This window comes from Salmo salar, chromosome ssa22 (assembly GCF_905237065.1).
Source record: "Salmo salar chromosome ssa22, Ssal_v3.1, whole genome shotgun sequence".
Taxonomy (NCBI): domain Eukaryota; kingdom Metazoa; phylum Chordata; class Actinopteri; order Salmoniformes; family Salmonidae; genus Salmo; species Salmo salar.
Genome location: NC_059463.1, coordinates 59,620,814 through 59,630,813, shown reverse-complemented (window position 1 = coordinate 59,630,813; position 10,000 = coordinate 59,620,814). Strand labels below are relative to the sequence as shown.

General features: G+C 59.4%; 1 protein-coding gene across 2 annotated transcripts in view; it reads left to right on the top strand.

The window, feature by feature from the left end:
• The window catches only part of iars1 (isoleucyl-tRNA synthetase 1), a 143,586-nt gene that overhangs the window by 28,382 nt on the left and 105,204 nt on the right, over positions 1 to 10,000 (top strand). For both annotated transcript variants that reach the window (XM_045705638.1, XM_045705639.1), the window contains exon 10: positions 722 to 817. In XM_045705638.1, the coding sequence (XP_045561594.1) occupies positions 722 to 817 (96 nt within the window). The remainder of the gene's footprint in view (positions 1 to 721; positions 818 to 10,000) is intronic.

Below are 10,000 nucleotides of genomic sequence, written 5' to 3'. Positions count from 1 at the left end.
GTCCTCTGTAGTGTGGGGAGACTGTATTATAACGGGTAATAACATGTCCTCTGCAGTGCGGGGAGACTGTATTATAACAGGTTATAACATGTCCTCTGCAGTGTGGAGAGACTGTATTATAACAGGTTATAACATGTCCTCTGCAGTGCGGGGAGACTGTATTATAACAGGTAATAACATGTCCTCTGCAGTGCGGGGAGACTGTATTATAACGGGTAATAACATGTCCTCTGCAGTGCGGGGAGACTGTATTATAACAGGTTATAACATGTCCTCTGCAGTGCAGGGAGACTGTATTATAACATGTCCTCTGCAGTGCGGGGAGACTGTATTATAACAGGTTATAACATGTCCTCTGCAGTGCAGGGAGACTGTATTAAAGCAGGTAATAACATGTCCTCTGCAGTGCGGGGAGACTGTATTATAACAGGTTATAACATGTCCTCTGCAGTGCAGGGAGACTGTATTAAAGCAGGTAATAACATGTCCTCTGCAGTGCGGGGAGACTGTATTATAACAGGTTATAACATGTCCTCTGCAGTGCAGGGAGACTGTATTAAAGCAGGTAATAACATGTCCTCTGCAGTGCAGGGAGACTGTATTAAAGCAGGTAATAACATGTCCTCTGCAGTGCGGGGAGACTGTATTATAACAGGTTATAACATGTCCTCTGCAGTGCGGGGAGACTGTATTATAACAGGTTATAACATGTCCTCTGCAGTGCGGGGAGACGGGAGCCTTCCAGGTGGTGATGGATAACTATGTCAGAGAGGAGGAGGGGACAGGAGTCGTCCACCAGGCACCGTACTTTGGAGCTGTGAGTATATGATTTGTTGATTTATTTTTAATTCAATGTATTGATTTGTTCACGTCTGTATAGTACATATTTCCATCAAACAAAGTGATCTGAGAACAGGTTGGTGGAGGAGGAAATGAATAAAAGACATTGACGCAAACCACCATTCCGGCTCACTCTGCACCACACTGTAATCACAGTAGCACATCCTTGCTGGCTTCTGACCGGCTCAAGTATTCAGAGGGCTGTTTGTTGATTGGTTGGCGGTTGCCGGGTAGATTTATAGAGTGGTTCTCAGTCCGATATTACAGAAAGATAGGGGGATGTTGAGACTGTTTTTTTTTTCTGTCCCAAATGGCACCCTATTCCATATGTAGTGCACTACCTTTGACCAGGCCCTTGTCGTCGACTACGTGAGGAATAGGGTGCCTGGAATGCAGCCTGTGTTAATAACTAGGGCTAGGAAATACCCAGGGACCTCACGATATTATATCATGATACGGTATGTATTGCGATTTCAATGTTCCAAACATATTGATCACCATGTGTCTGCTGCAGAGAGACCAGAGAGCTATAAGGAAAACAAGTCGTTGGTCTCCCCCCCCCCCAAAAAAAATATATATTTCTAGAGAATCGATACTTGGGAGCCAATGCAATATTGTCCTAAATAATATGGTAACGCTCTACTGTATGGATGTCTACCCCCCACTAGACTGAGTATTGCTCTAGTAAAAGAGGCTAAGGAGAGATACTCATCGTTACTGGTCCCTGGTGGCCCCGCTAGTCGTTACTGGTCCCTGGTGGCCCCCCCTTCTCGTTACTGGTCCCTGGTGGCCCCCCCTTCTCGTTACTGGTCCCTGGTGGCCCCCCCCTAGTCGTTACTGGTCCCTGGTGGCCCCCCCCTCGTCGTTACTGGTCCCTGGTGGCCCCCCCCTCGTCGTTACTGGTCCCTGGTGGCCCCCCCTCGTCGTTCCTGGTCCCTGGTGGCCCCCCTCGTCGTTACTGGTCCCTGGTGCCCCCCCTCGTCGTTACTGGTCCCTGGTGGCCCCCCCTAGTCGTTACTGGTCCCTGGTGGCCCCCCCTCGTCGTTACTGGTCCCTGGTGGCCCCCCTCGTCGTTACTGGTCCCTGGTGCCCCCCCCTAGTCGTTACTGGTCCCTGGTGGCCCCCCCTAGTCGTTACTGGTCCCTGGTGGCCCCCCTAGTCGTTACTGGTCCCTGGTGGCCCCCCTAGTCGTTACTGGTCCCTGGTGGCCCCCCTAGTCGTTACTGGTCCCTGGTGGCCCCCCCCTAGTCGTTACTGGTCCCTGGTGGCCCCCCCTAGTCGTTACTGGTCCCTGGTGGCCCCCCCCTAGTCGTTACTGGTCCCTGGTGGCCCCCCCTCGTCGTTACTGGTCCCTGGTGGCCCCCCTCGTCGTTACTGGTCCCTGGTGGCCCCCCTAGTCGTTACTGGTCCCTGGTGGCCCCCCCTCGTCGTTACTGGTCCCTGGTGGCCCCCCTCGTCGTTACTGGTCCCTGGTGGCCCCCCTCGTCGTTCCTGGTCCCTGGTGGCCCCCCTCGTCGTCCCTGGTGCCCCCCCTCGTCGTTACTGGTCCCTGGTGGCCCCCCCTAGTCGTTACTGGTCCCTGGTGGCCCCCCCTCGTCGTTACTGGTCCCTGGTGGCCCCCCCCGTCGTTACTGGTCCCTGGTGGCCCCCTAGTCGTTACTGGTCCCTGGTGGCCCCCCCTAGTCGTTACTGGTCCCTGGTGGCCCCCCCTAGTCGTTACTGGTCCCTGGTGGCCCCCCCTAGTCGTTACTGGTCCCTGGTGGCCCCCCTAGTCGTTACTGGTCCCTGGTGGCCCCCCCTAGTCGTTACTGGTCCCTGGTGGCCCCCCCTAGTCGTTACTGGTCCCTGGTGGCCCCCCCACGTCGTTACTGGTCCCTGGTGGCCCCCCCTCGTCGTTCCTGGTCCCTGGTGGCCCCCTCCGTCGTCCCTGGTGCCCCCCGCGTCGTTACTGGTCCCTGGTGGCCCCCCCTAGTCGTTACTGGTCCCTGGTGGCCCCCCCTCGTCGTTACTGGTCCCTGGTGGCCCCCCTCGTCGTTACTGGTCCCTGGTGCCCCCCCTAGTCGTTACTGGTCCCTGGTGGCCCCCCCTAGTCGTTACTGGTCCCTGGTGGCCCCCCTAGTCGTTACTGGTCCCTGGTGGCCCCCCTAGTCGTTACTGGTCCCTGGTGGCCCCCCTAGTCGTTACTGGTCCCTGGTGGCCCCCCTAGTCGTTACTGGTCCCTGGTGGCCCCCCTAGTCGTTACTGGTCCCTGGTGGCCCCCCCTAGTCGTTACTGGTCCCTGGTGGCCCCCCCTCGTCGTTACTGGTCCCTGGTGGCCCCCCTCCGTCGTTACTGGTCCCTGGTGGCCCCCCCTCGTCGTTACTGGTCCCTGGTGGCCCCCCCTAGTCGTTACTGGTCCCTGGTGGCCCCCCCCTCGTCGTTACTGGTCCCTGGTGGCCCCCCCTCGTCGTTACTGGTCCCTGGTGGCCCCCCTAGTCGTTACTGGTCCCTGGTGGCCCCCCTCAACGTTACTTTAGCTACTGTCTGACTTCAGGGGTATTAGCTGCAGGTGTTCTTGACAAGGACAGACAGTCCTAGACTGGAGCTGGTAGGCTGGAGCTGGTAGGCTGGAGCTGGTAGGCTGGGGCTGGTAGGCTGGAGCTTGTAGGCTGGAGCTGGTAGGCTGGTAGGCTGGAGCTGGTAGGCTGGAGCTGGTAGGCTGAAGCTGGTAGGCTGGTAGACTGGAGCTGGTAAGGTGGAGCTGGTAGGCTGGAGCTGGTAGGCTGGAGCTGGTAGGCTGGAGCTGGTAGACTGGAGCTGGTAGACTGGTAGACTGGAGCTGGTAGACTGGTAGACTGGAGCTGGTAGGCTGGAGCTGGTAGACTGGAGCTGGTAGACTGGAGCTGGTAGGCTGGAGCTGGGTGACTGGAGCTGGTAGGCTTGAGCTGTAGCTGGTATGCTGGAGCTGGTATGCTTGAGCTGGTAGGCTGGAGCTAGTAGGCTGGAGCTGGTAGACTGGAGCTGGTAGACTGGAGCTGGTAGACTGGAGCTGGTAGGCCGGAGCTAGTAGGCTTGAGCTGGTAGACTGGAGCTAGTAGGCTGGAGCTAGTAGGCTGGAGCTGGTAGACTGGAGCTGGTAGACTGGAGCTGGTAGGCTGGAGCTAGTAGGCTGGAGCAGGTAGACTGGTAGACTGGAGCTGGTAGACTGGAGCAGGTAGGCTGGAGCTAGTAGACTGGTAGACTGGAGCTGGTAGGCTGGAGCTGGTAGACTGGAGCTGGTAGGCTGGAGCTGGTAGACTGGAGCTGGTAGGCTGGAGCTGGTAGGCTGGAGCTGGTAGACTGGAGCTGGTAGACTGGAGCTGGTAGTGTGGAGCTGGTTGGCTGGAGCTGGTTGGCTGGAGCTGGTAGGCTGGAGCTGGTAGACTGGAGCTGGTAGGCCGGAGCAGGTAGGCCGGAGCTGGTAGGCCGGAGCTAGTAGACTGGTAGACTGGAGCTGGTAGACTGGAGCTGGTAGACCGGAGCTGGTAGGCTGGTAGACTGGAGCTGGTAGGCTGGAGCTGGTGAGCTGGTAGGCTGGAGCTGGTAGGATGGAGCTGGTAGACTGGAGCTGGTAGGCTGGAGCTGGTAGGCTGGAGCTGGTAGACTGGAGCTGGTAGACTGGAGCTGGTAGTGTGGAGCTGGTTGGCTGGAGCTGGTTGGCTGGAGCTGGTAGGCTGGAGCTGGTAGACTGGAGCTGGTAGGCCGGAGCTGGTAGGCCGGAGCTGGTAGGCCGGAGCTGGTAGACCGGAGCTGGTAGGCTGGTAGACTGGAGCTGGTAGGCTGGAGCTGGTGAGCTGGTAGGCTGGAGCTGGTAGGCTGGAGCTGGTAGGCTGGAGCTGGTAGGCTGGAGCTGGTGAGCTGGTAGTCTGGAGCTGGTAGTCTGGAGCTGGTAGTCTGGAGCTGGTAGTCTGGAGCTGGTAGGCTGGAGCTGGTAGGCTGGAGCTGGTAGACTGGAGCTGGTTGGCTGGAGCTGGTTGGCTGGAGCTGGTAGGCTGGAGCTAGTAGACTGGTGCTGGTAGGCTGGAGGTAGTAGGCTGGAGCTAGTAGGCTGGAGCTGGTAGACTGGAGCTGGTAGACTGGAGCTGGTAGACTGGAGCTGGTAGGCCGGAGCTGGTAGAACGGAGCTGGTAGGCCGGAGCTGGTAGACCGGAGCTGGTAGACCGGAGCTGGTAGTGTGGAGCTGGTTGGCTGTAGCTGGTAGACTGGAGCTGGTAGGCTGGAGCTGGGTGACTGGAGCTGGTAGGCTTGAGCTGTAGCTGGTATGCTGGAGCTGTAGCTGGTAGACTGGAGCTGGTAGACTGGAGCTGGTATGCTTGAGCTGGTAGGCTTGAGCTGGTAGGCTTGAGCTGGTAGGCTGGAGCTAGTAGGCTTGAGCTGGTAGACTGGAGCTGTAGCTGGTAGACTGGAGCTGGTAGACTGGAGCTGGTAGACTGGAGCTGGTAGGCTGGAGCTAGTAGGCTGGAGCAGGTAGACTGGTAGACTGGAGCTGGTAGACTGGAGCAGGTAGGCTGGAGCTAGTAGACTGGTAGACTGGAGCTGGTAGGCTGGAGCTGGTAGACTGGAGCTGGTAGGCTGGAGCTGGTAGACTGGAGCTGGTAGGCTGGAGCTGGTAGGCTGGAGCTGGTAGGCTGGAGCTGGTAGACTGGAGCTGGTAGACTGGAGCTGGTAGACTGGAGCTGGTAGTGTGGAGCTGGTTGGCTGGAGCTGGTTGGCTGGAGCTGGTAGGCTGGAGCTGGTAGACTGGAGCTGGTAGACCGGAGCTGGTAGGCTGGTAGACTGGAGCTGGTAGGCTGGAGCTGGTGAGCTGGTAGGCTGGAGCTGGTAGGCTGGAGCTGGTAGACTGGAGCTGGTAGGCTGGAGCTGGTAGGCTGGAGCTGGTAGACTGGAGCTGGTAGACTGGAGCTGGTAGTGTGGAGCTGGTTGGCTGGAGCTGGTTGGCTGGAGCTGGTAGGCTGGAGCTGGTAGACTGGAGCTGGTAGGCCGGAGCTGGTAGGCCGGAGCTGGTAGGCCGGAGCTGGTAGGCGAGCTGGTAGACCGGAGCTGGTAGACCGGAGCTGGTAGGCTGGTAGACTGGAGCTGGTAGGCTGGAGCTGGTAGACTGGAGCTGGTGAGCTGGTAGGCTGGAGCTGGTAGGCTGGAGCTGGTAGGCTGGAGCTGGTAGACTGGAGCTGGTGAGCTGGTAGTCTGGAGCTGGTAGTCTGGAGCTGGTAGTCTGGAGCTGGTAGGCTGGAGCTGGTAGGCTGGAGCTGGTAGACTGGAGCTGGTTGGCTGGAGCTGGTTGGCTGGAGCTGGTAGGCTGGAGCTAGTAGACTGGTGCTGGTAGGCTGGAGGTAGTAGGCTGGAGCTAGTAGACTGGAGCTGGTAGACTGGAGCTGGTAGACTGGAGCTGGTAGACTGGAGCTGGTAGGCCGGAGCTGGTAGAACGGAGCTGGTAGGCCGGAGCTGGTAGGCCGGAGCTGGTAGACCGGAGCTGGTAGACCGGAGCTGGTAGTGTGGAGCTGGTTGGCTGTAGCTGGTAGACTGGAGCTGGTAGGCTGGAGCTGGGTGACTGGAGCTGGTAGGCTTGAGCTGTAGCTGGTATGCTGGAGCTGTAGCTGGTAGACTGGAGCTGGTAGACTGGAGCTGGTATGCTTGAGCTGGTAGGCTTGAGCTGGTAGGCTTGAGCTGGTAGGCTGGAGCTAGTAGGCTTGAGCTGGTAGACTGGAGCTGTAGCTGGTAGACTGGAGCTGGTAGACTGGAGCTGGTAGACTGGAGCTAGTAGACTTGAGCTGGTAGACTGGAGCTAGTAGGCTGGAGCTAGTAGGCTGGAGCTGGAGCTGGTAGACTGGAGCTGGTAGACTGGAGCTGGTAGACTGGAGCTGGTAGGCTGGAGCTAGTAGGCTGGAGCAGGTAGACTGGTAGACTGGAGCTGGTAGACTGGAGCAGGTAGGCTGGAGCTAGTAGACTGGTAGACTGGAGCTGGTAGGCTGGAGCTGGTAGACCAGAGCTGGTAGGCCGGAGCTAGTAGGCTGGAGCAGGTAGACTGGTAGGCTGGAGCTGTTAGGCTGGAGCTGGTAGGCTGGAGCTGGTAGACTGGAGCTGGTAGGCTGGAGCTGGTAGGCTGGAGCTGGTAGGCTGGTAGACTGGAGCTGGTAGACTGGAGCTGGTAGACGAGCTGGTAGACTGGAGCAGGTAGGCCGGAGCAGGTAGGCCGGAGCTAGTAGACTGGTAGACTGGAGCTGGTAGACTGGAGCTGGTAGACTGGTAGACCGGAGCTGGTAGGCTGGAGCTGGTGAGCTGGTAGGCTGGAGCTGGTAGGCTGGAGCTGGTAGGCTGGAGCTGGTAGGATGGAGTTGGTAGACTGGAGCTGGTAGACTGGAGCTGGTAGGCTGGAGCTGGTAGGCTGGAGCTGGTAGACTGGAGCTGGTAGGCTGGAGCTGGTAGGCTGGTAGACTGGAGCTGGTACACTGGAGCTGGTAGACTGGAGCTGGTAGGCTGGAGCTGGTAGGCTGGAGCTGGTAGGCTGGAGCTGGTAGACTGGAGCTGGTAGGCTGGAGCTGGTAGGCTGGAGCTGGTAGACTGGAGCTGGTAGTGTGGAGCTGGTTGGCTGGAGCTGGTTGGCTGGAGCTGGTAGGCTGGAGCTGGTAGGCTGGAGCTGGTAGACTGGAGCTGGTAGACTGGAGCTGGTAGACTGGAGCTGGTAGGCTGGAGCTGGTAGACTGGAGCTGGTAGGCCGGAGCTGGTAGGCCGGAGCTGGTAGGCCGGAGCTGGTAGGCCGGAGCTGGTAGACCGGAGCTGGTAGGCCGGAGCTGGTAGGCCGGAGCTGGTAGGCTGGTAGACTGGAGCTGGTAGACTGGAGCTGGTGAGCTGGTAGGCTGGAGCTGGTAGGCTGGAGCTGGTAGTGTGGAGCTGGTTGGCTGGAGCTGGTTGGCTGGAGCTGGTAGGCTGGAGCTGGTAGACTGGAGCTGGTAGGCCGGAGCAGGTAGGCCGGAGCTGGTAGGCCGGAGCTAGTAGACTGGTAGACTGGAGCTGGTAGACTGGAGCTGGTAGACCGGAGCTGGTAGGCTGGTAGACTGGAGCTGGTAGGCTGGAGCTGGTGAGCTGGTAGGCTGGAGCTGGTAGGATGGAGCTGGTAGACTGGAGCTGGTAGGCTGGAGCTGGTAGGCTGGAGCTGGTAGACTGGAGCTGGTAGACTGGAGCTGGTAGTGTGGAGCTGGTTGGCTGGAGCTGGTTGGCTGGAGCTGGTAGGCTGGAGCTGGTAGACTGGAGCTGGTAGGCCGGAGCTGGTAGGCCGGAGCTGGTAGGCCGGAGCTGGTAGACCGGAGCTGGTAGGCTGGTAGACTGGAGCTGGTAGGCTGGAGCTGGTGAGCTGGTAGGCTGGAGCTGGTAGGCTGGAGCTGGTAGGCTGGAGCTGGTAGGCTGGAGCTGGTGAGCTGGTAGTCTGGAGCTGGTAGTCTGGAGCTGGTAGTCTGGAGCTGGTAGTCTGGAGCTGGTAGGCTGGAGCTGGTAGGCTGGAGCTGGTAGACTGGAGCTGGTTGGCTGGAGCTGGTTGGCTGGAGCTGGTAGGCTGGAGCTAGTAGACTGGTGCTGGTAGGCTGGAGGTAGTAGGCTGGAGCTAGTAGACTGGAGCTGGTAGACTGGAGCTGGTAGACTGGAGCTGGTAGACTGGAGCTGGTAGGCCGGAGCTGGTAGAACGGAGCTGGTAGGCCGGAGCTGGTAGACCGGAGCTGGTAGACCGGAGCTGGTAGTGTGGAGCTGGTTGGCTGTAGCTGGTAGACTGGAGCTGGTAGGCTGGAGCTGGGTGACTGGAGCTGGTAGGCTTGAGCTGTAGCTGGTATGCTGGAGCTGTAGCTGGTAGACTGGAGCTGGTAGACTGGAGCTGGTATGCTTGAGCTGGTAGGCTTGAGCTGGTAGGCTTGAGCTGGTAGGCTGGAGCTAGTAGGCTTGAGCTGGTAGACTGGAGCTGTAGCTGGTAGACTGGAGCTGGTAGACTGGAGCTGGTAGACTGGAGCTGGTAGGCTGGAGCTAGTAGGCTGGAGCAGGTAGACTGGTAGACTGGAGCTGGTAGACTGGAGCAGGTAGGCTGGAGCTAGTAGACTGGTAGACTGGAGCTGGTAGGCTGGAGCTGGTAGACTGGAGCTGGTAGGCTGGAGCTGGTAGACTGGAGCTGGTAGGCTGGAGCTGGTAGGCTGGAGCTGGTAGGCTGGAGCTGGTAGGCTGGAGCTGGTAGGCTGGAGCTGGTAGACTGGAGCTGGTAGACTGGAGCTGGTAGTGTGGAGCTGGTTGGCTGGAGCTGGTTGGCTGGAGCTGGTAGGCTGGAGCTGGTAGACTGGAGCTGGTAGGCCGGAGCAGGTAGGCCGGAGCTGGTAGGCCGGAGCTAGTAGACTGGTAGACTGGAGCTGGTAGACTGGAGCTGGTAGACCGGAGCTGGTAGGCTGGTAGACTGGAGCTGGTAGGCTGGAGCTGGTGAGCTGGTAGGCTGGAGCTGGTAGGATGGAGCTGGTAGACTGGAGCTGGTAGGCTGGAGCTGGTAGGCTGGAGCTGGTAGACTGGAGCTGGTAGACTGGAGCTGGTAGTGTGGAGCTGGTTGGCTGGAGCTGGTTGGCTGGAGCTGGTAGGCTGGAGCTGGTAGACTGGAGCTGGTAGGCCGGAGCTGGTAGGCCGGAGCTGGTAGGCGAGCTGGTAGACCGGAGCTGGTAGACCGGAGCTGGTAGGCTGGTAGACTGGAGCTGGTAGGCTGGAGCTGGTAGACTGGAGCTGGTGAGCTGGTAGGCTGGAGCTGGTAGGCTGGAGCTGGTAGGCTGGAGCTGGTAGACTGGAGCTGGTGAGCTGGTAGTCTGGAGCTGGTAGTCTGGAGCTGGTAGTCTGGAGCTGGTAGGCTGGAGCTGGTAGGCTGGAGCTGGTAGACTGGAGCTGGTTGGCTGGAGCTGGTTGGCTGGAGCTGGTAGGCTGGAGCTAGTAGACTGGTGCTGGTAGGCTGGAGGTAGTGGCTGGAGCTAGTAGACTGGAGCTGGTAGACTGGAGCTGGTAGACTGGAGCTGGTAGACTGGAGCTGGTAGGCCGGAGCTGGTAGAACGGAGCTGGTAGGCCGGAGCTGGTAGGCCGGAGCTGGTAGACCGGAGCTGGTAGACCGGAGCTGGTAGTGTGGAGCTGGTTGGCTGTA